General features: G+C 36.7%; 1 protein-coding gene across 2 annotated transcripts; it reads right to left on the bottom strand.

Annotated features, from left to right (window-relative positions):
- Nucleotides 1-138: 138 nt before the first annotated feature.
- On the bottom strand, nucleotides 139-27842 carry LOC102591191 (nicalin-1-like). Of its 2 annotated transcripts, XM_006362572.2 has the most exons (14): nucleotides 27443-27841; nucleotides 24253-24416; nucleotides 23242-23345; nucleotides 21444-21510; nucleotides 19936-20028; nucleotides 19682-19846; nucleotides 19453-19593; nucleotides 19275-19352; nucleotides 5016-5128; nucleotides 4833-4893; nucleotides 1807-1974; nucleotides 1286-1387; nucleotides 638-727; nucleotides 139-519 (listed from the first exon to the last, which is right to left on the bottom strand). In XM_006362572.2, the coding sequence occupies exons 1-14, from the start codon at nucleotides 27726-27728 to the stop codon at nucleotides 457-459; spliced, it is 1695 nt and encodes a 564-aa protein (XP_006362634.1). In that variant the 5' UTR covers nucleotides 27729-27841; the 3' UTR covers nucleotides 139-456. The 2 variants fall into 2 exon arrangements, with proteins under 2 accessions (XP_006362634.1, XP_006362633.1); XM_006362571.2 differs by having other exon boundaries at nucleotides 139-727; nucleotides 27443-27842.

The raw sequence follows: 27842 nt of genomic DNA, 5'->3' as shown, positions 1-27842 counted from the left end.
CCTAATTTTTCTTGTGAATTTAACTTTTTCAACTCGTGAACTATTTTTATTTTTTAACCAATGCATGTTATCTTATCTTATCTTTTGTTTTTATCATGCATGTGATGAACTTACTGATTTTTGAATAGATTCCCCAACAAAACAGAACCCCTGCATCTTTTCAGAACATAAATTACATTCAAATCGACCAAAATTGACGCTCTACGTCAGCTGGTTTACATGTTTAGAACTCATAATTTTATGAGATAAAAAGCCAGCTACGAGAATGAATTTTTGTATCTGAGTAGAGAAAATGACTATGGGATAGCTACGGACGCAAAATATGTGGAACTTAAACGTTTACACTAACACACATTGAACCAATGATAACAACTTGGCCAAAGATGAGCTTCCTTAAGGTTACAAAAAGTAATGCTTACAAGCGCCTGATGCAGAAATGTCCTCCGACTTCAGGAATCAAGTGCTTTTTACTTTCCGTGATGAGGGACGACGGAATAGACTAATAAGATCGTCAAGACCCTGTCGAACAATACCATCAGATTGGTTGGATGAGTTCGCATTTTCTTTTCTTCGTCTTTGTATTTGATTGGTACACCAAAATAAGGGAATCAAGAGTAACTGAAACCAGAATACGTACCCTCGTGGTGATAAAAAGAAAACTGAAAAGTGTAATCAAGTATGATCCTAGAACCAACAGCAAAAGTAAGTCAAATGTCACGCTGGCAACCTGCAACGGGAACAATTTAAGCAGTTAATTACACGAGTGGTTCGAGATGCTCTTTTCTTTTCTTTTTCCTGACGAAAATAAGTGGTCGGATATGCTCATACATGAGACATGGAACACTGGTGATAAGAAGAGGGCTGCACGACTACAACTATGCAAGGCTAAAAATATAAAGTGAACTATGCAAACATGTGTACTACTGTAACAACTGAACCTACAAACCAAACTTAACAACTACTACTCCTGCATTCCCTTGTCGTTCTGCATGCCAGCTGAAGAGATCTTATTTGCTTCTAATTGTAAGGCCAGGTTTAGTATCTTGTTATATTTTACAGGCTCGTCTTTGTGTAGTTGGTTATATTGAGCATCTTCATTTATGAAAGCTTTGATGAATATTTTCATACACACAGCTCGTGGAAGCATTGATCGAGTTAGACTATACAAAAGGGTCTTCATTCAATACATTTAAGCAGTACTTATATTTCAAACTTCTACAAAATTACAGTATTATTTGCATAATGTTAGGAACCACAACCAAGGGAGGTGGAGTTATTTACACACCTGATATATATGCAACTTCCCACTAGTTGAATCGTAAAAAGTGAACGTTCCATCTAGAGTCTCATGCTGTACATTCACCTCTGCAGTATGATCAGTTAATTCCTGCAGAGACATCGAAAGCATATGTAGGTCAAAAGTCTAAACAAGAAAATAAAAGGCACAGTTACATTAAGGAGCTCAAATTGAAGTATGTCAGTGCTCAAAAGAAAGCCTGAAGAGGTCCAACCAAACATCTCCATGTTCACCAGTGGCATGGGACACCATTACAGGTTAAAGATGTGCATAAAACTGATAGACCAGTTAGTGTGTGACTAAGTAATAGGTAAATTATTTGCCATTCTACTCACTTTTACAACATTAATTGCCAAAGAAAAATGACAAAGGCAAGCCATCATGATGAGGGATAGTGAATATATACAAAGATGTCCTTTACATTATACACACCAAGACATTATGAGGATATTTAAAAGGAAAAAAGAGAATCAAGTAACTAATCAGTATAGTCAAGCGTAACAAAATACCTTCTCCAGTGCCTTAATAAGCGGGTCATTTTTTGAAAGAAAAGGTGCCACTCGAGGTGTTGTGGATAAGAGATCTAGCCAAGACCTTATGTAGGAAGGATTGACGGCTAAGCTACTATCATCTGCAAATATGCTTATGCTTTTCTTCTCCTGGCTGTAAATGTGTCTCTGTGTATAAAGAATTTTGTTAAACACACTTGCAAAACTACTGTTGGCTGCATGAGATAGCTCACTTTATACATGAAAAATGCTTGAAACAAGAAAAATAGTAGAACATCCTTCCGATTACATAAAGGAAAATCTACCGAAATACCCTTCGGGGTGGCCCAGTGGTTTGGGCTTGGGACTTCCATATTGGAGGTCTCAAGTACGAAACCCCTTGCCAGCGAAAGCAAGGGGTTTGCCTTCTGGGTCGAGCTCGTCACACCAGGCTTGCCTAGTGCGGGTTACCTCTCCTATGTGGTTTGCGAGCTATTGCATAGGAGCGGGGGTTTTACCCTGTGCGCACCCAAAGGGTAGCGGCTGCGGGTTTCCCTTGTCATCAAAAAATTAAAAAAAATCTACCGAAATTTAAGTCATACAAAGCTGCAGAATAAAGGAGAAAGAAAGCATATACGAGAAAAGTTCTGATTATCTAAAATCTGAACCAATTGATTTTTTTTCCCGAACTGAACCAATTGATAGATCATACAATTCTTCAGTAGTAATTACAGACGTGAAAATCATCTATAACAAAATCCTATATATAGAAATGCAAATGGTTTAGACATACAGTCCCCCCAACCTAAAAGAAAAAAAAAGGCTACAGAAGGATACATGTTTCCTGAATCATGATTCATAATTTGTCATTGACACTTAGGACTAAGCAAATGTAATGAAGAGAATAAGGACATCTTTCATAAAATCATTATCCAGAAAATCTCAAATAGTATACTCACAGAACTACTCAAATTTCAATCCATTTGTTTAAGGTAAATAATATGATTAATGAATGGGGGTACCCCCGTTTACAAGCCGCTACTCAAAATTCAATCATGTTGCTCATTTAATTAATTAAAGGAAAGGATGCACAGAAACTAGCTGAAATAATACTCATGAACAGCTGGAGTTTCAAGAGTTCTTTTTTTCTAGGAAAAGTCATTAAGAATTTCCCGAGTATTAGGCCTAAGATTAATTGTAGACTTGGAAAACCTGAAAAGAATGTCAAAGAAGAGCAACATTGGGGTTATTCTAGATAAAGGGTAGCTATTGAATTATGATTTTATTAGCTATAGACTCGCTCTTACTGTTAGCATATCACTAGGGATGGAAATGGGGCGGGGCGGTTGCGGGGAAAACCCGCAAAAACTTTCACCTCCCCGCCCCACATAACATAATTTTTCTCTTTTCAACCCGCCTCACCCTGCCCCACAAACTTTGTTATTGTTTTCTTTATAAAATAAAGCTTTCTTGAATGACTTTGATAGCTTATTCTATCATAAAAACATCACTAATGCAATAGCTATGAAACATTACATCAAAAGACAAGTGTTTGACAGTTTAGAAAAACTATTTAAATATATAGAAAAAGTGACGAACAACAGAAGAGAACTGATTACTATAAAACAATGTCAAAAGAAAGTGATTCCAAGAATAGCTGAAAAATGGATTCTCAATTAACAAAACACAGTTATAAAAGAAAAATAAATTATTGATTCTTCAAAATTTAAAAATAACTAAATAAGTCAAGGGAACAAGCTAATAAAAGCAACTAAAAGTGTTAATCTGGCAAGTATTTGATTGCTGGTTTTCTTGCCTAAAGCCTAACGGAAGAAATTGTTTAGCGATTTCGCATTGGGCTTATCTCAAACCCGCACCCCGACCCGCCCTTCCCCGCAAAAGCTATAACCTGCCTCGCCCAACAAAGGTTGTAACACGCTCCGCTCCACCTCATTGCCATCCCTACATATCATCAATTAGGGATGGCAATAGGGCGGGGTGGAGCGGATTACAACCTTTGTGGGCGGGGCAGGTTTAATTTCTTTTTAATAAAAATAATGTGGTACGGGGTGGGTTGCAGGTTTGAGATTAACCCAATGCTAAATCGCTAAAACAATTTCTTCCGGTAGGCTTTAGGCAAGAAAATCAACTATCAAATACTTGTTGGATTAACATTTTTATTTGCTTTTATTAGCTTAATCCCTTGACTTATTTAATTATTTTTAATTTTTAAAGAATCAAAAATTTATTTTTCTTTTGTAATTGTGCTATGTTAATTGAGAATCCATTTTTCAACTATTCTTGGAATCACTTTCTTTTGACATTGTGTTATAGTAATCAGTTCTCTTCTAATTCTTCTGTTGTTCGTCATTTTTTCTATATATTCAAATAGTTTTTCTAAACTGTCAAACACCTGTCTTTTGATGTAATGTTTCATAGCTATTGCATTAGTGATGTTTTTATGATAGAATAAGCTATCAATTCAAAAAAGTTCTATTTTATAAAGAAAACAATAACAAAGTTTGTGGGGCAGGGTGAGGCGGGTTTAAGCAGGGCAGGGTGGGTTGAAAAGAGAAAATTATGTTATGTGGGGTGGGGTGGGGGGGGTGGGGGGTAGAAGTCTTTGCGGGTTTTCCCCGCAACAGCCCCACCCCATTGTCATCCCTACCATCAAGAGATTCTCAAAACCACAAGGAAAATTGGGACTGCAAACACCATCTGCCCAATAGTCTCAGCACTATGATCATACTTCAAATTAAAAAGTTACGCTTTTAATGTTGAACAGAATATGTAGCTTCATTGAAAAACTACTCAGATAAGAATCAACTAGGACTCAAAAGAAGCATTCATGACAAGACGATAAAGAGGCCAAAAAACTCATGTTTTCCTTTCTCAAGTTTACTGTTCGGCTGCCATTGTTTATTTCTCATGTAGAAGACAATGGCATTGTTGGAAATTGAAGGTTTTATCAATTTATGCAATCAGCAGTGCAATGGATGAAACAAAATTTTGTACTCCAAGGGAAAAGAGGAAGGCTAGGTCCTTACTGCTAGACTTTCAGCAACAAGCTTGATACTTCGAATGATTGAGGCTTCACTGGTAAAATGCCTGCACAGGAAACCAGGAGTTCAACAAATGGCCATCAGAGAAGTTCCATAAATAGTACAAAGAGGTATTAAAAGCTAGGCTACGACCTTTCTTTCTCAAAAAAAGAAAGAGCTAACCACAACCTGTTATCAGTCAGACCTCCCGTGCTTTCCAGTAATTCAGGTGCAGTAGAAAGTTCAGAAAGTGTTGCTGCAGTGACTCTCAACCTTGAAAACTGTTCATGCTCCCAGGCTACCTACACCACTTAGTAGCTTCAGCAAAGTAAAGAGACTAGACATTTCATACAAAAACAATTAAACAAGTAAAGAAGGTATATCTGACTATTTTAACAACCAGTAAGAACAAGCAGCTTTAACAGGGAGACTATAGAGACTATTCAGGTTAAGTGCGATGCGTAATCTCTAGTCTACTGAATGTGACTTCACGTAGTAGTCAATAAAATAGCTTAGAACAAGGTCTCTAGCTAGTTTACGTTACGCAACAAAAACTGAAACTGTCAAAAACTTCAATGCAAATTACCATCTGTAACCATCGATAAGGGCTTAACTTCTATCTATGACAAAATTACGGTTATGATGCATAAGAAATCATAAAAGCATTTCTAGAACTATGCAACAAGGAAACGGGAAAAAAAATCTTCCATTTCCTCAACTTCATGCTCATTCCTCATCCAAATCGAAAGAAGGCTACTTCGCAGACTAAATTTGGATAGGAAGTCTGAAAAAATAATGGTATTCACTATTAAGTCTACTTTTTTCCTTGTCCTTTGAAAGTAAAAAGAGCAATTGAGTAGTAATTGAAAAAAAGGAAGAGATTACCTTAAGCAATTCTTGTTATTCATATTCTTTTTCAGTTGAAGTTCCTATATTGATAAGTTTTCCAGAGGCTGAAGAAGATCCAGGGGAAAGGTCTGAGATCGAAAGAGCCTTGGACCAATTTGAATTGGCCAAAATTAGAGAACGGAAGGTCACTTGAATGAACAGATTTAGCCCTTTTATTGAATCAGAGAAGGCACGACAAGTTAGAAGATTGTGAACCATATTCAACTTTAAGGCATTTCGTTGCACTTCAATCGCCTGGGCCGGCGGATCCAATTTATCAAAATTCTCGTTTATGAATTGGAATGACCTATGTTGTAATAGTGGAGAGAAGGTGAACCAGCTTCCTTTGGTCGCCTCTCCCATCTAGTCAAGTAGCTTTTTTCTCCTTAAGCTGCTCCGTGGCCTATTGGGAGCTTTTGTCATAGTAGAAGTTTCTACTTCACGTCTTAAGCCCTTAACCTCATTAGAAAGTAGAGTTGTCTAGTTATGAGTATCTTTTACGTCACAGGCCACATTGTCTGCAACATCTTCCATTGCATCACATTCGTGAGGGCTGAGTCTCCTTTCTTGAGCGATCACCTTTACTCGTTGGCAGAATGTCTTGACATGTGCATCTAGTTTGTTGAGGTGACACTCCGTTCTGCAATGGGGATTAGGTGAATACATTTGGAATTATAAGCCAGCATGGGAGAGTAGGTTAAAGGAGAGTGTTACTTGAGGATGTCAGTGATGAGCAGGTTGACTGGGGGTGGTCATTTCGGGGCAAGAAATGCGATTAATAACATCTTCTCAGATTCTTCCATCAAGGTCAGTGTCAGTCATGCACATGGTAATACGGAAACTGGTTAAAAAGAAGTATGGAGATGATACTATCCGCGTAAGATCAGATGTGAAGGCTACTCAGGAAAACACGCTGCATAGAAAGCCTTTTGCTATGGTTATTTTGTTTTGCCTTTAAGTTTTATTTTAATATGGTAAACTACGCATTTCATAAAGTTCAAACAAATAATTAGAGCCCATTTGGATTGGCTTGAAAAAAGTAGCTTCTAAGTCTAAAATAAAAAGTCAAAACTTAAATGACTTTTGGTTTTTAACTTATTTTAACCTTGCCAAACACTTCCTAACTTATTTTAAGTCATTTTTGACTTCTTTTAAGTTATTTTTATATTTGTCAAACACTTTCAGAAGTCAAAAACTGACTTAAAAGTAGGTTTGACCAAACACACCCTAAGTGACTAAAATTGCACAAATTGTTCAAGCAACCACTGCATATGCACAAAGCCATGAATTGTCAATGAGATTGGAGATTGTGACCAAACTGTACATTAAATACAAATCTCATTCTGTTATCATCATTGTTGCCACAATAACTACTTCAATCACACCCAAGGGCAGCTTCGAACCAAAATAACCAACTTTTACATTATCATAAACAATGACAATGGATTCATTCGAGTGAAACAATTGTTGATTTCATTGGAGAGGAAAGCAGTAAGCTTGTATGGTCCAAAAGGTATGCTATGTAGCTTTTAGTGAAAATTTGTGCAACTTCACACAACAACACGAAAATTGCACCACCACAACGGAAAGCAGTCTACAAACTTCAAATTGCAGACAGAACCCAAAAAATAAATTAAGCATCATTTCTAATGTAAGGTCTGAAGCTCTAGAATTGGTCCAAGGTTTGAGAATAACCAATCAACCACAAACCAGTTGAGTTGGCTATATACAGTGTTTTGGACGGCGAAAGGCGACAAGGGCCTGCCTCGCCTTTTTGAATTGAGGCGCCAATTAATACCAAAAATTTAAATAAATGGATGATTACAAAAAAACCATCCCTGATTTAAATACTAAATGCTCCCAGGCACTTTTCCCTAGGTGGATTCTAGAGATCCCTTCTGGGTGTCTAGAGATCCCTTTTCCGGTGGTTCTCTGCCATCGGAATCTCTTCCCTCTCTTGCCTTTTTTTTCAGGTAGCATTTAGAACATGGAGAACAGGTTGTACTTCAGACAGGGGGGGAAATCTTATGATCTTACCGAGTCAATATCTGCTTCAGAGAGATGGTTTGAGTTGGTGGAGAGTACCAGGATGTCTATCAGGCGTATGATATTGAGTAGGGGAGCTTTACTTTGGTCAAAAGATTAAGGAAAGCTTCTGAAAGCAGGGGGAAAAACTTCATAACATGGAGATGCAGAGACATTTCAACATATATTTATTGCTCCCTGAAGTTCAACAAGTATGGGCGATTTATTTCTGTTATTACAGTGAATGGGTAGAGTAGATCAGTAATTATTATTCCAGAAAATACATTTAATGAGGGATGGGGGAGTCTGGTAACAAGAGTGGAAAACTTCATTGAGAGAAAAGTAGAGAAGAAAGGGGAATTTATTACAAAAAGGGAATTAAATCTCAATACAATCGTTGGGAAGGGGGATTACAAGGGAGCTCTGCACAATAGTAAATGGAGCAAGAGAGAAATGAATGTAGCCATTGAGAATTCAATGCTGACGGTGTCTTTGGATGTAGATGACAGCAACCTGTTACGAAGATGTCTTGTTGGCAGGTTTTGTGGAGAAGGAGATGTGCCAATTTGAAATGAAGTGCGCAGATGGGCCCAACAAACGTGGAAAGGAGCTCATAATGTTCAGGTGTACGACATGAGTAGCTTCCTCTTCCTCTTCGAATTTCAGACCAGAAGGATGGCTGAACATGTTATCATAGGTGAATGGAAGAGACAAGGTGTGACTTTGCAGCTTGAATGGTGGTCTCCAACGGTAGGAGCCTTCCCAGATGAAAAAAGGTTTGATTGGTTTTGGATTAGGGTTTTAGGGCTACCATTGCAGCTCTGGAACAACAAAGTGATGGAAAAGATAGGTGATGAATGTGGGGGGTGGCTAGAAACTGAAAAGGAGACAGAAATCAAAAATCATATGAGATGGGCAAGAATCAGAGTTAGAGGACCAAGGGAGAAGATCCCCCATGAAGATTGAGATCATCGATAATGGTTTGATATACTCACTGCCGGTAATGGGTGGAGTCGCCGGCGACATATAGATTGATGGAGGTGGAGAAGAGAGCAGATTGAGGTGATAGTGACATACTCCTGGATGGTACAAAAGACAGACCTATGCTGCTAGAATACAGAGATAGAGTCTTAAAAAGAGGAAAAGGTCCGGCAGCAAAGAAAACAACGGATATCGAGGTTTACAAGGAAGGGGTACAAAAAAAGGACAACAGTCACATGGCTAGTGGAAGTGGGCCCCCTGAGCACACTTTAAATATTGAATAAAACACAAGCCCATCTCACACAACAATTGGGCCTTTCTAGCAAGCCCAAAACTGCTATGTTCACTGAGCCTTTTTCTGATTTCAACAACTCAAATTGGGGAGAAGCAAAACATCCTTTTAAGCACTCTATAATGGATTGGGAACTGGGAAAACACATGGAAATGGAAGAAGAAGAACCAAAAACCAGAAATCAGAGAATAGAGGAGGCTCAGGCAGAGGACATGACTCAAGAAGAAGATATCATAGCTTCTAAAGGGGAGACAAATAGTTACTGTATGAGCGGGGGGGGGGAACCATTGAGCATCGAAGAAAATCTTACAGAAGAGATGATAGAGACAAGGGCTACAATCTGGGTACACCTTAATGTGATCAAATTAGGGCAAGCCTTTGGAGCAGCTATAAAGGGATGTGAAAAAGAGGCTTATGCTTTGTGCATGAAGCTGGATCAAAAGAGATATTTGGAGAGACACGCAGGAAAGGGTAAATCCTCAAATAGCAACATTAACACAATTCCAAAAGAGCTCAGGAATTTAATGTTCGATATGAAATTCAAGGATGGCGAACCTAGAATCAGTGGGAGGAGACTAACCATTATGCATAGATGAGGATAAAGATCGTGTCTTGGAATGTGAGGGGACTTAATGACGAAAGAAAGAGGGGGGTGGTAAGAAATCTGATTAATCAATGGAGTGCAGATGTGTATATTTTGGTAGAAACAAAGTTGGGGGGAAATATAGATAGACTCATACATAGTATCTGGGACAATAGATGGGTGGGAGAGATACATTTGGAGGCAGATGGTAGCAGGGGGGGAATAATTATTTTTGGGACAGGAGAGTTTGGAAAGGGGAAATGGTAGAACATGGCAACCAAAGCATAACATGTAAAATGTCTGGGGAAAATTCTGATTTCTTTTGGTTTGTAACAGCAGTGTATGCTGATTGTAAAAGAGTGGAAAGAAGAGAGTTATGGGGGGAGCTATATTCAGCGGGGGGAAGGTGTGCAAGACCTTGGGTGGTGGGAGGTGATTTTAATGTAATCAGATATCCCAATGAAAGAACAAACTGTTTCAGAATATATGGAGCAATGTCTGAATTCTCTAAATGCATTGAAGAGATGGAACTTGTGGATCCTCCTTTATTTGGAGGATCTTATACTTGGAGAAGGGGGGAGAATCATAGAAGTGCCTCAAGAATTGATAGATTCTTCGTCATGGGAAGAGCGATTTACTCTCATCAAACAGGCAGTATTACCAAATATAGGATCTGACCACAACCCAAACATGCTATCTTGTGGAGAGTTGAACTTCAAGAAAAAATACTTCAAATTTGAAAGTTGGTGGCTGAGGGTAGAAGGGTTCAAAGGAAAGGTACAACAGTGGTGGGAAGCTTTTGTTGTTAAGGGGAGGCCTGACTATATTTTACTGAGAAACTGAAGTTGCTAAAAGAAAAGTTAAAAGAGTAGAGTAGAAATAACAGGGGCAATTGGAAACAAAGAAAGGATGACATTTTAAACCAGCTTGCAGCCTTGGAAGCAATCCAGGAACAAAGAGCTCTCACAGATGATGAGGCAATGCAAAAATCAAACTTGGTTAGCGTTTGAAGAAGTTGCAAGAAATGAGGAGATAGCTTGGAGACGGAGATCAAGAATTCAATGGTTGAAATAGGGAGACAAAAATACAAAATACTTCCATAGGATAGCTACAGCTCACAAATGGGTAAACTCCATAGATAACTTGAAGGTGGATGGTATGGAGGTGACAGATGCAGAGGAGATCAAAGAAGCTATTCAAAATTACTACAAGAACATGTATAAGGAGGTAGAAGAGTGGAGGCCAGAATTAGTGTTACATGAAGCAACAAGGATATCTGCAGAAGAACAGGAGGAGCTACAAAGACAATTTGAAGAGGATGAAATCTTAGAAGGCATTAATTTGTGTGCTATGGAGAAGGCATCAGGCCAGATGGATTCCCTATGTCCTTTTATCAGGCTTTTTCGGAACTTATGAAGGAGGACATCCTAAAGACTCTCCAATATTTTTATGAATATCAGAAGTTCGAGAAAAGCCTCAATGCAACATTCATAGCCTTGATCCCAAAGAAGGTTGGAGCTTCATAGTTGAAAGATTTCAAACCTATAAGCCTCATAGGTGGAATATATAAAATTGTGGCAAAGATACTGGCTGAAAGACTCAAGAAGGTGGTTAACAATTTAGTTAACAAGCATCAGATGGCATTTATAAAAGGAAGACAAAGCACGGATGCAGCCCTAATTGCTAGTGAGTGTGTGGACTCAAGACTTAAAGGGGCAGAAGCAGGTCTCATGTGTAAGCTAGACATAGAAAAAGCCTATGATCATGTCAACTAGAGATTCTTGTTGAATACTCAGAGACAAATGGGCTTTGGTGAGAAATGGTTGAAATGGATTGCCTTTTGCATTAAAATTGTCAAGTTCTCTAACCTGTAGGTTTTTTTGGTTCTGAAAGGGGCCAATGGAGGGATTTGATAGCATGATGAGGATAGCATTACAGAATAGATGGATTAAAGGGTTTGAGATAGGAGATAGCAGAGGGGAAATAATGGAGGTATGTCACCTAGGGTATGCAAATGACACAGTGGTATTTTGTGAGCCAAAGGTGGAACAAATAGGTTACATCAGAATGATTTTGACTATTTTTGAAGGTTCTTCTGGCTTGAAAGTTAACTGGGGAAAAACCAGTTTGTTCCAATAAAGGAGGTGCCAAATATCCAAAATCTTGCAATCATTTTAGGGTATAAAGTTGAAAATATGCCAACTACATACCTTGGTATGCCTCTGGGCAGTGAACACAAGGCAGAGGAAATTTGGGATGGAATATTAGAGAAAACTGAAAAAGATTGGCTAGGTGGAAGGCACAGTACATATCACTAGGAGGGAGGCTCATCCTTATCAACTTTGTACTTGATGCACTTCCTACGTATGTAATGTCTCTATTTCCCATACCTCCCAAAGTTATGAAAAAGCTGGACAGACTAAGGAGGGATTTTTTGTGGCATGGTTGTAAAGAGGGCAAAGGATATAAACTGGTCAATTGGCAGACAACAATGCACAGTAGAGAACAAGGTGGTTTGGGCATCAGAAATCCGAGAGCACAGAACAATAGTTTATTGATGAAATGGCTCTGGAGATACAATAAGGAGGATCATGCATTATGGAGGGAGGTAATTAGACACAAGTTTGGTGAACTCAACCCATGGTGTACCAATGTGAGCACTGATACTGATGGAGTTGGAGCCTAGAAGACCATTAGAGCTCTATGGCCCAAATTGGAAAGGAACTTGCAGAAGAGTGTTGGAGATGGGAAAAGAATAAAATTCTAGAAGGATGCTTGGAAGGAGCAAAGTCCATTAATGGAGATTTTTCCAGACCTGTTTATTCTAAGCAACAACCCAGATGGCACCATTTATGATAAGTGGAGTGCACAGGGATGGAACTTATCTTCAGGAGATTGCTAAATGACTAGGAGATTGATAGAGTAGCCGATTTGCTAAATAGGATTGATGATTTCAATGGCACTACTGCTGAACCAGATACATTAAGATGGAAACACAATATTGATGGGCAATTCTCTGTTAAAAGGGTTTATAAGAGGGAAGAAAGGGTACAGTGTAGAGGGCAACCAAAATTATGGAGAAACTTATGGAATAGTCCATCCCCAACCAAGGTAAAATGCTTTACTTGGTTGGTGGTTAAAAGAGCATGCCTGCTGACACAAGAAGTTTTGAAGAAAAAAGGGGCCATCATAGTTTTCAGGTGCTTCTTATGCAATGAGACAAATGAAACAAACAGTCATCTATTTTTGCACTGCACTTTTACAACACAACTTTGGTCTCTATTTCTCAACATAACAAAGACAAGCTGGACTATGCCGGAGCATACTGCAGATTTGCTTAGTTGCTGGATGAAAAGAGGAGGCAGCAAAAGTCAAAAGAAGTGGAGGAGGATCATCCCAAAATGCCTCTGGTGGACAGTTTGGAGAGAGAGAAATGGGAGGTGTTATGAAGATAGATCCAATTCCATCCAGAAAGTTAAATGAAATTGTATAATATCTTTCTACTTTTGGTGTAAAGAAGTAGGTTTAGAGTCTATAGATCAGTTTGTAGATTTATTAAGACCTCTGTAAGTATCTTCTTTTCTAGTTTTTTTTTTATCTAACACTTTTTGATGGTGTCCATGAGGAATACACATTTACCAGTTTAAAGAAAAACGCCAGTTGAAGTTTGTATTAGTTTAATTTTTATTATTTATTTAATAGCTAATTTTATGAGATAAATATTTTAATTAATGCAAATATATATTTATATTTGGGTAGGTATTTGTATTAAAGTATTATATACGTCACAAATGTATTATCAAGTTAACAAGATCTTCTAACTTCAAAATATATTATTTTGAAATGTTCCGAGTTCTTTTTTTTCCAAAAAAAAATTCACAACAAATGTGAAAATATGTAAATATATAAAATATAGTTGTTTTCTTCACATGTTCATTTGACATCTAAACAATTTAACGTAGAATACACATGCATAGTACATCTGGTAGATGACAAGAAAAATACAAAACAAATAATGTCTATAGGATAATATTAGTGAGATAAAACTAATTACATGATTGAACCTCATCAAATTGAAATAAATATATACATTATTGCATTTAACTAATAAAAATTTTCAGCGACCATCTTCATAGGTTTGCGTGAAAAAGACATATATATGACAATCCACATTGAACATTCACAAAAAAATCTGCAATATTATTTTTTGCTAAGCTTATTATTCAAATCTTCGCTTAAATAAGCAATACTATATTTACTAAAACATATATTTTTGGAATTGGTAATCACGTGCATTAGAAAACTAGTTGCATATATAAATATCAATAACAATAACATTCATTAGTAAATGTTTCAATTCAAAAACTAATAGTAGATATTAAAAGTCTAGAACTTGACTCAATAATTCATAAGACAATTGACAAGCAATACTAGAACTCTAAAAGCAATACTCCAATGTCCTTTTTGTTACCATCATACGCCATTGAATCCACTATTTATGGACAAACAAATATTATATTAATTAGTATAAAACTAAATTGAATAGGGAAGAAATAAATATAGAAGGATTGAATTATTTTTTTAGAATGGTAGTCAGTTCAGTAGCTACAAATTGAAAAAGAAAAACAGTGCCCTGCATGAAAAACAGAGTAGAGAAGAAGAAGAGAAGAAGAACAAAAGAAGAAGAAGAAGAAGAAGAGAACAACTGAAAAAGGAAAAAAAATGTACTTGAGAGAATCCCACCTCGTGGCGCAAAGGTCCGAGTAGCAGCGAAGGTCTGATCCTCTCGAAGGCCAGAGAGTCGCAATGGAAGAGGAGAAGAGATCGCGCAGGTTGCAATAGAGAGAAGAGGAGCCCAGGTTTGCAAAAACACCAAAAAAAAAACCTATTTTTTGCTTTTAATTATTAAATCAAACCTTTTATTATTAAAAAAACAAAAAAGGCAACGCATGTCGCCTCGCCTTGCCATGTCGGCTCTCGCCTTTCGGTCGCCATTGCTCGCCTTTCTGAAATCGCATCGCCACGCCTATAATAGGCGACGAGGCCTCACCTCTCACCTTTGGCGACATGGCGAGTGCCTTTCATAACACTAGTAACAACTGGAGTTTCGAGTCTTGGAATGAAATTCCATCAGTTTCATTCGTCCCGAAATGTGGAATTTGATCTAGGAGTGTTGTTGTTTTCTGTTTTGGAGTGGTTTTGTGGATTTGATGCCTTGAGTTAGAAGTTTAGATGAATTTAGACCTTAAGTTGACTTTGGTTAACGTTTGGAGTTCAGATGCTCGGATCATATTTCGACATATTCCATTGGATTCGGGGATGATTTTAGTCCTAGGTGAGATTTTGGCTGAATTTTCAGAGGTTTTGAGGATAGTTTGGTATTTTGAGAGTAAAGTTAGTTTATTGTGACTTTCACGGGTTTAGTATCAAGGAGACCTTAAATTCGTGTTTTGATGGTTCCATTGAGTCCGGGGCGTCAAGTTTAGTTGGGGAGCATATCCGGTTTGTGTACTCGGGGTTTCTAACGAATCTCTAGGGTCTATTTGATGTTTTGTAGTGTAGGTCATTTTGTTCTTCGCGATCGCATGGAGTTATTTTTGTGGTCGCCGCGATCGCGTGAATTCTATCATGATCGCGTAGGTCTACTTTTCTTGGTCATCGCGATCACGTCAAGCCTACACAATCGTGATGAGTAGGAAAAATAGACCTACACAATCGCAACAAAACTCACACGATCACAACGACCACAAAATAACTCCATGGAGTCGCAAATAACGAAATGACCTGCACCAGAAATCAACAATATCACACAAGGCACAAAATCACCGAATGGACCTCCGAGATTCGTTCAGAACCCCAAGTATACAAACCAGAATGCTCCCCAACTAAACTCAATGTCCCAAACTCAATGGAACATCAAATTCGAGGTATCCTTGATCCTAAACCCGTGAAAGTCGCAATAGCTTAACTTAACGCTCAAACATATCAAAATGCCCTTGGAACCTCTGAAAATTCAATCAAAACCTCACCTATGCCTAAAATTATCTCGCGAATCCAATGGAATTGTCAGAATTTTTATCCGAACTCCATATGTTGACCAAAGTCATTTCAAGGTCTATATTCACTTAAACTTCCAATTCAAAACCACTCTAAAGCAGAAAACGACAACACACCGAAACCACATTCCAGGACTGACGAAATTCCATTTCAAAACTCCAGTTGTCATCAAAAACCTCTTTTGACAACTTTAAACCTTCCAAAAAGCTATAACTTTTCAATCAAATTTCAAAACCAACTTCATAAACTGATCAAACATGAGTTCGGGCAACTATTGGGAGGGGTAAAACGGTAATTTTCCAAAAATGACTTTTCGGATCATTACACAAGTTCTTAGAACTCCATCTATGAGCTTAGCAGCCTGTCCTGATTCTTGGATAAAAGATGAGAATTGTGGTAGGTTGATGGTTAGTGTAAAAATTGTCTAAATAAGATAAACCCTCTGAATGCAGTCAAATTTGAGTGGAACGTACTGTATGGAGTGCAATGGATACAAAGATTTATATAACCAGTGTTATGAAAGGCGCTCACCATGTCACCAAAGGCGAGAGGCGAGGCGAGGCCTCGTCGCCTATTATAGGCGTGGCGATGCGATTTCAGAAAGGCGAGCAATGGCGACCGAAAGGCAAGAGTCGACATGGCAAGGCGAGGCGACATGCGTCGCTTTTTTGTTTTTTTATAATAAAAGGTCTGATTTAATAATTAAAAGCAAAAATTAGGGGTTTTTTGTGTGTTTTTGCGAACTTGGGCTCCTCTTCTCTCTATTGCGACCTGCGCGATCTCTTCTCCTCTTCCATCGCGACTCTCTGGCCTTCGAGAGGTCGAGACCTTCGCTGCTACTCAAACCTTTGCGTCACGAGTTGGGATTCTCTCAAGTACATTCTTCTTCTTTTTTTTCCTCCTTCAGTTTTCTCTTCTTCTTCTTTTGTTCTTCTTCACTTCTTCTGTTCTCTTCTTCTTCTCTACTCTGTTTTTCAAGCAGTGGTGCAGGGTTCTGTTTTTCTTTTTCAATTTGTAGCTATTGAACTGACTATCATTCTGTTTCTACCTATATTTTTTTTTTTTTAAAATCAATCCTTCTATATTTATTTCTTTCCAACTCAATTTTGTTTTATACTAATTAATATAATATTTGTTTGTCCATAAATAGTGGATTCAATGGCGTATGATGGTAACAAAAAGGACATTGGAGTATTGCTTTTAGAGTTCTAGTATTGCTTGTCAATTATCTTATGAATTATTGAGTCAAGTTCTAGACTTTCAATATCTACTATTAATTTTTGAATTGAAATATTTGCTAATGAATGTTATTGTTATTGAGATTTTGGATATTTATATATGCAATTAAATATTTTAAATTTTTGGTATTAATTGGCGCCTCGCCGCGAGGCGAGGCAGGCCCTTGTCACCTTTCGCCGTCCAAAACACTCGTTGTTAACCAAAAACCACTTTTAACAACTTTAAACCTTTCAATACTACAACTTTTCAATCAAATTTCAAAATCAACTTCATAAACTAATCAAACATGACTCGGGGCAACTATCAAAAGGGGTAAAATGATAATTTTCTAAAAATTTCCAAAAATGACCTTCCGATTCATTACATTATCCACCACTAAAAATCATGTTCGTCCTCGAACATAAAATAAAAGAAAGCATTTGAAGCCTTAAAAAGTTAGGGATATTTGGCACGCATGTCGGACTCCGTCTCCCAAGTCGCCTCTCCAATTGAATGGTGCTTTCACTGCACCTTCATCGAAGCAATTTCCTTTGACCTCAACTTTTGAACCTGCCTATCCAAAATAGCTATAGGTTCCCTCCTCGAATGACAAGTCTTAACCCAAAACCACAGAATCAAGTGAAATCACATGGGACTCATCAAGCACATCAAAGCATGGAGACATGGAAAACAGGATGTCCAGCATACATCTGACAAGCTAGGTGGCAAGGCCAACTTATAGGCCACCTCTCCAATCCGTCCCAAAATTTCAAAAGGCCAATGAATTTAGGACTACGCTTGCCCTTCTTCCCGAATCTCATCACACACTTCATAAGTGACAATCAAACAAAGCCCTTATGTCATTAAGGATAAAATTGTCAAAGAAGTGTATTTTTTATTTCCGAAATCTTTGATTTGGTCGTTGTTAGTTTCGAATTCTTATGGTGATTACTTATTTGAATAGATTGTGTAGATTTGGAGGCCCGAACAGGGAAAGCTCAAGTATCAAAGTGATTGTTTGATTTCTCGAGGAAAGTGGACTTCTTGACCTCTGTTAAGTATATAGAATCTCGTATTTCCTTATTGTATGTGTTAAGGAGTAATGGGAATTGGTGAAGGGGTGGTCACATGTACATATTGAATGATTCTAATGACAAAAAGGGGATATAAAAAAGTAACTTGATAATATATTGACGTGTGATGTGTTGTGAATGATTTGAGTGGTTATATTGACTCGTTATTGGTGATGTATCATGATTGTGTCAATATGCATTAAGTATTGATATGGAAAACATTATATTCTCATGATTTGTGTGAACATACTTATTTGCATTGGTTCTGATTTCTAAAACATTGTTATGAGATCTATTGTTGTGACTATGCCAATGGAAAATGGTTTTGGCGATGCCGATGGGAAATGGTTCTGGTGAGACCAATGGAAAATGATTCTGACATTGATGATTAAGCCAATGGAAAATGATTTTGGCGATTAATGATTATGTCGATGGGATATAGTTTCGATGGACATGGACCTTGTGAGCCCCCCATGGGTTCCGACCTGATATTAAATGGATTGTATCGTTAGGACAAATGCATCACTATATTTGACATTTCATTTCATTGCATTGCACATCATTATCTTTATGAACCTAATGAGTGCTTGTTATGGAATTTATGATCGATGAACTTGGACTTCTATATTTGGTGACCTGTATATGTTGAACAGTTGAAGTGTTGTTATACGTGTTATGTGCTTTATAATTGTGAATTGTTAGGTTGGGTTGATTTTGTACAGGTTGTAGTTGTGGAATTTGGTTGGAGTGTTGGGAATACATGTATTATGTGTTGCTTTACCTTGAGTTAGACGTTTACTTGTTGAGTACCGTGTTGTTGGTACTCACTCCCTTGCTTCTACACTTGTGTAGGTTATGAGTTTGGATCATGTTGATTATTCTCTCCTCCCTTCAATGTATGAGGCTTATTGTGAAGAGTTCTGAGATAGTTGTTTGTCATCTCGGCAAACACCTCTTACACCATTATTATGTTCTTGTTCTATTCTAAAAACAATGACATTAAGACTTGGATTTCTTTCGAATCTATTGTATTACATTAGAGGCTTGTACACGTGAGTCGTGACAACCAGATCTTTGGGGGGTTATAATTGAGTTATGTTATGTTTCTATATATTTGAGATTATTATGATATTATTTTGTTCTGCTTTACTTCCGCATTTATCCTTTATGTTAGGTTTTAGGCTGACTTATCTTGGTAGGTTAAGACAAGTGTCATCAAGTCCGTTTTTGGGTTGTGACATTCTGAGAACATAGCAAGAAAACCATGCACTACGTTTGACAAACAGATAAGCAGGGATGTGCACTTTCATTTAAGAGGTATATATACTTACTCGAGGATTCGAGATATTTATTTTCTTGTGCTTAAGACCAACTTGAAGCCCCAATTCTTCTGCTACAGTAGAGAAACCCTGCATAAATCAACCTTTATAGACTAGAAAAGGAAAAAGTAGAAGTAACAAAATATAAAATTCTCCTAGGTTTCTCTCATTGATGGCATTTGTTGCATACCTGAAATATCTGCTGTATGTAGGCATTTTCTGGAGGTTTAGAAACATGAAGATGTAACTGATTTCCTAGGGACCCAACATTATTCAAGCAGATGGCATAGTCTATACTCTCACGTAGACGTTGGTCAAAACTCCGAAGCCACTGAAGAAAGCTTAAACAATCAAAGGACAGAACGAGATAGCTATGACTTAAAAGAAAAGGACAAAAAATTTGGGAAGGACTGGTGCACCTTTTGAGTTCCATTGTAGTTATACGGGCCACCAGATGTCAATCCAAAGAGTAAGTTATATCTACCTCTAGTTTTAGGATTTGAATACAGAACAGAAAACAATCTAGCTATTTCAAGAAGTGCCACTACACCACTTCCATTGCTGTCACTTCCCACCGACAATGCCTGTAAATTCAACAAAAGAAAAAAGTAATTTAAAATCATTTATTATTAAAATGACGGCTCAAAACTTAATAGAGTAAGTTATTATTTACCGGAGCAGCCCCAAACGTGTCATATGAAGCCACTATGGCAATAGTTGGTAGCTGATTCGAGTCTCCATCAACTTTAAGCCCTGGTAACCATCCCTGATATTTAATAAAAGTACTAATAAATGAACTTTCAGATAACAGTCTACCATATTGATTATTTAAACTATCTAATAACCCCTGCCCATTATTTTTAGAAATTAATCTGCATAAACATTAGGATTGTGGAAACACGAAACAGAAAAATTTTTGACTCAGTACAATAGGGAAATACATCCATATATACTTAAATTGATTTCATCACTAAAATAAGAATAAAGTAATTAAATGTGTTAAGCTTGATTCCAATAACTATTATAAGTAAAAGAAGAGTTCCAAGTACTGAATTGATTCGCCTGACTACATTATAAGGAAAACTATGTATACAAAAACAAGTAAAGTTAAGTGCATACAGATTCATAAAATTTATTGCTACCACGCCTCAGTCCCAAACAAGTTGGGTCGGCTATATGAATCTTCATTGATCATGTTTCTCCTTTTAAACTCGTGTCATGCCATACAACAACAACAACATACCCAATGTGGTGTGTCATGCCATAATCATACCAAATAGAAGTATAAGACTATAAGTGAAAAACTAAAGAAAAAAAAAGAAAATGATAAAATTCCTTGCACCTAAAATGATTTTACTGCTAAAATAAGAAAACCGAATAATTCAATATACTAAGCTGGTCTGAACAGCAATTCGAAGGAAACAAAAACAGTTGCAAGTATTGAATTGATTTGCTTTTAACTATTATATCAAAATCGAGTATAGAAATAGAAAAAACTTCAGTACACATAAATATTCAAAAAGAAATTCTGAGCGCTCAAAAAAAAGAACATAACAATTATGATGAAGAAATTAAAGGCAAGACTATATGTAGCCCCCAAGGAAAACTCACTTTTAAACCTTTAGTTCCATCAAATGCTAATTGTAATAATGCAAGTGACAGTTGTACATAAAAAGTTACTATCGATAGTTTGAGTGTTTGACAACCATGAAACCTGTCACTTCAAATTATTCTATCCAAGTCCCATAACATCTTATAAGAAGTGACAACAATCTATAGCTTAAGGGATTGATGGAGAAAACAATTCAAAGAGTACCAACAAAGTTACAAGCTTAGCTATCTAAGATATTATTACCTCTGTCTCATAACAGATGATCTACCATGTGCATCAATTAAAGCAGTAGTTGGTTGAAATATGTCAAATCAAATTTTAAATGATCCAAATGTAGCATTAGTTTATATAATTAATTTGTTTAAATAAAGGTATATGCATTGTTGGAGAGAGATAAACTTGTTATTTATACAAAACAGATAAAGAGTTTTTTGAGATGGATGAAGGAAGCAATTTAGAACTAAAACTTTAGGCAATTAAATTACATCAACATTCCTAGCCAAACATCAATTCAAGAATTCTAGTAAATCCACCTGCTCCTAATTTTAAGAAAAAAGGTGAACTAGAACCTGAATATTTGCAATGTTTGGGGGCGCAATTCTCTTGGGATCTGAGGCAGCAACAACAAGCTTGTAGCTGTAGACATGTGAGTAACTGAATCATTGGCAGGACATTTACCCCAATAGAGAAAAAAAAGAAAAAAACGAGCAGATGTTCAAATTCATATTGACATCCAATCTCAGAAAGGATACCTCAAGTCCCAATAAAGGAAAAAAGAAAAAAAAAGTGCAAACCTTTTAAAGATTGGTTATTTCTTACGGATCTCTTTGTTCATCTTGCAGTTCTAAAAACATGAAAGGTAATTAAGACTTTAACTGTCATAAGTCCTATGCAATGTCAGGTTCTTCTGATTCTCACATTCATATCATGTGCTTTGCAAATACAGAATATCTGGACAAATAAAATTAGAGACAAGTTGGAAGATTTTATTAGGAATCGGCACTACAATGGACTAAGGAATATAAGTTCTGAAAGCTATTACTGGTCTCTATGAATGAATAATGTGTACTCCTGATTATACATATAATGTAATTGCAGGTTGTCGTACTTTCTGGAAGAGGCCAATGTGAATGTGCTTGAATTGATGAAGTGTATTTGGATCTCACTATAGTTGAAGCGTGATGACAGATAATCCTCTTGAGTGTCTGTGACAATCCGTGAAGAAACAGTGAATCAAGTCTTGAAAGATGATAGTATATGACTAACACAATGATCAAGTGTTGGAAGCAGGTAATATTTTGAAGAGAAAAATGAGCACATTTATTTTATTAAGTTTAAATACCTACAAAAATAGTACTTTTGAACCCTTCGGGGTGGCCCAGTGGTTTGGGCTTGGGACTTCCATGTTGGAGGTCTCAAGTTCGAAACTCCTTGCCAGCGAAAGCAAGGGGTTTGCCTTCTGGGTCGAGCTCGTCGCACCAGGCTTGCCTAGTGCGGTTTACCTCTCCTATGTGGTTTGCGAGCTATTGCATAGGAGCGGGGGTTTTACCCTGTGCGCACCCAAAGGGTAGCGGCTGCGGGTTTCCCTTGTCATCAAAAAAAAAAATAGTACTTTTGATGTAGTAAAACACATTAGATCATATACTCTCATCTCTCAACACTTGATTCACTGTTTCTGAATACTTTGGACTCAATGTCTATAAATGTTGCTCATCATTATATTTTACTAAGAAAGAATATAAAACCAACCAATCTCTAATGCCGAACTATATTGGCACCATACGCTTTGAATTTCTTTGCTCTCCTATCTTTATTAGTGCTTAAATGTTTTTAATTAGTTACCAACTTGTATTACTTGAACAGAGAGAGGGAAGTAAGAAATAAAACATTTTAAAGAGAAAGAGGAAGTATATTTTCACCGGTACATGTTGCAATACAAAATGGTTTATCTCCACACGACAAAATAAGTGAATACAAAATAAAGATCCATCATAAATTAAAACATAAAACCTATTGCCTTTGAATTTAGGGATGAAAAAAATTTCACAAGAATTTAGCTTTTCATTATTTTTTATTTCAGAATATTAAAATGGATTATTCTTAAGTTTAATAAGGTTAATCACTACCGAGCGAAGCGCGGGCAATTTATCAAGTTCAAGAACAAAATTGAATGGAATCTTTTAACTGTATGATAATGATTAAAGATGACTTAAGAAATGCACAAGGATTTCTATCCTAGATGAATTTTGTCCAGACTATGTTAAGAGATCTCTAGATTACATTATAATCTTTTAATGTTAAGGCATACATACGCCAAATGGAAGAGGCAACTCTTCTCTTAAAAACAAAAATGGCATTTCAACTTACCCGCCTGTAGTAGCTGTTGCAGGTTGACCACTAGCATCATTTCTCTTAATTTCAGCTAATACAGCATTGATATTATCATCCTCGAAAGCAAAATATACAGGATACTGGAGCATAATTTCAAAAGATTGAAAATTTACTATTTTGTCATAGACGATAAAAAATGAAACAATTCAAGATGAAGGATATGCACATAAACTAGAACTCTCATTCAAACAACAGAAGTAAGGCAATTTCAGTACCCTCATTAAGCAAAGATAAAACTATCTCAACGGAAAAAGTGACTAGTACTAATTTTTGTCTTTCCTTGGAGAGGTATCACCACTGAATTTAAACACACTCATAGCTCACAATGTCAAATAGTAACTAAAATAGCTCAAGTTGCTCTTCATCACTGTGGGGAAGGACGAACCAATTTGCAAATAATCAAAAGGTTGGACTCAAGGGCAGCCACTTTACAAAAATGTTTATTGTTTAATCTCATCATTAGCCAGCAAAGGGAACTTCAAAAGCAATTTCCAAAAGATAAACAGAAAAAAGCATTTCCCTCCATTCAGCTCTGAAACAGTCTGCAGATATCCATGCTCTTCCTTGATTGAACTCTTTTTCCTTCTTTAGAAGCTAACATAATCAATCTTTCAGCATTTTCTTCTACCAACTAAGGAATCACAGTAATGACTCGTTTAGTTTAGATTATATATATTGTCATATTATTCGACAAAAGTGATTGTAGGGAACAAAATTGTCATTTAAGAATAATGACCTTTATGGCACTAATAGTTGGTTACAAGTTCATGAGATCGAGTTTTGCATGCAGTAACCAAACATCAAGTACGACTAAACAAATTATTAATAAAAAACTATAATTAATTCAGGTAAGATCATCCAACCCAACAAGCACTAGACAAATGAAACTCATGTAACATGATGAATGATGTGCTCGTGCATAATATGCATTGTAACAGAAAGATATTCCAAAAGAACAAAACAGCATGGAGGATTAACTTCACTCACAGGGATATTGGAATGTGTAAGCAGCCATTCCAACTCGACCAATTTGTTCCTCAAGCTGTCAATATCCTCATCAGCACCAAATGTGCTGCCTGTGTTTTCTGGTCTAAATTTTGGGGGGAGTAAAAGCAGCAAACCCCCTAATAGCTTTTTCTGTTCAATATATTCTGCAATAAGAGCCAACAGGGAGGGCAAGCCCATCAGAAGACAATCTAACTGCATATTGCATGAGGAACAGAGAGTCGGCCTTTAACATGATCATCACAAGCAAGGTTAGTGATATCTCAAGCAAGGAGCAAACTAGAAAAGTAATAAAATCGTAAATATGGAAACACCACCTTCCACACCTTCCTAACCAAGACGTGGACTTTCCACTTATGCTCCCTTTGGTGACACAAACCACCAACCAAATTGTTTGAAGTGGAGGGTATCCTTATCACTATGCTATCCCTCTGTTGTCAATAGTGACATAATCTATAGTCTGACCATATTTCTTACCTACGAGTGGATAGTTCCATTACCTTCCCAAAAAACATAATCAGTAATAGAGTCCTATATTTGGCACATCACAGAATTGATTACAGAATCTGCATGAGCATAGACTACAAAATTCAAAGAGAAACAAATTTCTTGACTAACATTTGAAACTTCACAAGATTCCCTAGGGATTATTCGGTAGGCTGCTACATTCCATTGCATAGAAGCTCACTCGATAAATTGAGTTGAGCATTTAGCCTTTCAGTTATAATTCCAAGGGAATTTATTCAAATGTTCTCCTATAGGTGTGCTGTGTGCATGTGCATATGCATAGTTAACAATTAGAAAAATCATAATTTTTTATCAAGTATAACGCAAATCATAATAGATAAAGACAAACAACAACATCCAGGGCTATCAAAAGCAAAAAAGCTCTATGATCCGGTGGGGCTTCAAGCGCAAATAAAGCGTGGGCTTCAATGAAAAAAGGCTCAAAGGGGATAAAAAATATAAATTTATATGGTTAGTCCAAGACTAATAATTATAAGCACGAATGACAAATATATGACAAAGAAATTTCAAAAAAAAAAAGGATATAGTGAAAACTGAAATATCAATTGTTTAGTATCTCTTGTTTAGAAGAAGCTAATTGGCAAAGAAAAGTATGTCTTAGAACCTTAATGATGATACTGAAGCGATTAAGCGAGACGAAGCGCTTAACACATTTTGAACCTCGCTTTAGGGCTTAAATGTGCTTTAAGCGCGCCTTTGACAACACTAACATCAGATTTTTTAGTCAAAGAATCCATTTCTTAGGACTTCACTTGATGGTTGATACAAGCATAATCAAAGGCGCGCTTAAGCCATGAAGCGAGGCTCAAAACGTGTTGAGCGCTTTGCCTCGCTTAATGTGCACTTCAGTGTCGTCATCAAGATTCTAAGACATATTTTTCCTTTGCCAATGAACCTCTACGGAAGAGACGACACTAAACAAGTGATATTTCACTTTATCGTAATTACTTTTTAATTTCTTTGTTCATATATTTGTCATTCATGCCTATATATTATTAGTCTTGGACTAAACTCATATATTTGTATGTTTTTTCTCCCTTTACGCCTTTTCTCATTAAAGTCCCAACAGACCTTAGAGCTTTTTTTGTTTTTTTTTGCTTTTGATAACCCTGGTTGATACTCCAACTTTCATAGCCAATAAGTGTAACAACTTCAATTGTTGGTTGCTACACCAACTTCATCGACCATAAGTGTAACAACAAACTAATCTTTATACCCAACGAGTCTGTATCACCTAATATTTTGTATCACCTAATTATTTTTTATCAAGTGAGTCTGGGTCACCTAGTTAAAAAAGAAAGCAAGAAGTTCAAGATAAAAATGAAATTCAGAAGAAGTAAACTAAACTGCATTTTCAACAAGAGTCAGTTTCCTAACTCAAAATTATCCCTATTCGCACCTAATGCAAGTAGAATAACAAACCTAGCTTTAACCCCAATTATTTTTTTTCCTTTTCAAAAAAAATAAATATCCCTAACGATAATGAAATTCCAAAACAATATGTCATTGTAAGCGTTGTTGTCAAAGGTGTGCTTAAGTCCTGAAGCAAGGCTCAAAAGGTGTTGAGCGCTTCGCCTCTCTTTATGTGCACTTTAGTGTCGACATCAAGGTTCTAAGGCATACTTTTCCTTGCCAAATTACAAAACATATATATTTATATATTTTTTTCTCCCTTTGAACCTTTTTTCATTAAAACCCACGTTTTATTTGCACTTTGCCCTTAAAGCCCCAACAGACCTCAGGAATTTTTTGCGCTTTTCTCCTTTGATAACACTGATCATAAGAACAATGTTTTTAAAAGGAATAAGGGAAATGGAATTTGAAAAAACATTAGAGATCAAGCACTAAAATAACCAAATGCCAATCATACATGAATTTAGTATAATAATAATCAAATTGCAATTAGATAAACTAATTTCAGCATTCAATATATAATAATGTCAATATTCCAACTCGTCAAAGTTGATATTCAAAGAACCACTGTTTTTTCTGTTCGATAACTTTGTGATATATTATTTGAAAGCGCATGGCTTTATCAATGATAACCCCTTGCTTGGATTGCTTAAGCGCTTTAAACGACAAAGCAATGACTTCTAATAACACTCTTGTACGTTATGTTTTTCCCCCTTAAAAGTCACCTTCAGAGTCTGGGGTTACGCATGACCCCTACCTCGTATATTAATAGCCAATAACAAAACACATGTACATGAGGTATGAAATGCCTTTCCTCTTCCTTTTAAGGCAAATCGAAACTCTCTTAGTGTAAGTAATAAACTAACGTTTAATCCAATGAATCAGTATTTCCTAGTTGAAAAAATATTTAATACTTCGAAGCAGTAAATGAAGTCCTACTAGACTTAACATAGAAGCACAACAACTAAACTTTAATCCTTATAACTATGGTGTTTGGATCAACTTGTGCGAACCTCCACTAGCCCCAACTTATTTTTGGCACCAAATCTAAAAAAACAAATCTTTTGATGAAAATGAAATTCAGAATCAGTAAATGATAACCACATCATTCTCTAAAATCTAACACATATCTTCACCTGAACCAAACATAATCATAGCAACAACTAAGCTTTAATTCGAGCTAGTTTACATATCAGGAAATGAAGTTATTGAGCAGTAATCGGAGCCGAACCTGTAATGAGAGTGAGGTTCAATTCACGAACTGGAAGAATGAGAACCGTACGGGAAAGATCAGAACTAGAGCCAGAACCAAAAAACGATGAGCCGGCGTGATGATTAAGAGTAGCGAGCCGAGAACCGAAAGGTACGCCGGAGATATCATATTGAACAAGCCGGTAAACATCAACGGCGGTAACGGCGTCGGAAAGTTCAACACAGGCTATAAGTGCGATGAGTAAAGCGATGATAGGGTAGTACATCGGGTCTAATATCGCCGGTTTTCTGAAAGAATTCGCCATTGATGAATTGATAGTGTTGTTAGGGTTTTGCAGAAATATAAATGTTGGATTTGAATCTGGAAAATATAATTGATGAAATTTTTATTTATTTATTTTTCACCAATTTGATTCATA

Source organism: Solanum tuberosum, unplaced genomic scaffold (assembly GCF_000226075.1).
Source record: "Solanum tuberosum cultivar DM 1-3 516 R44 unplaced genomic scaffold, SolTub_3.0 scf00394, whole genome shotgun sequence".
NCBI lineage: Eukaryota > Viridiplantae > Streptophyta > Magnoliopsida > Solanales > Solanaceae > Solanum > Solanum tuberosum.
Note: the sequence above shows the minus strand (reverse complement) of the source record. Positions and strands in the feature narration are given on the sequence as shown.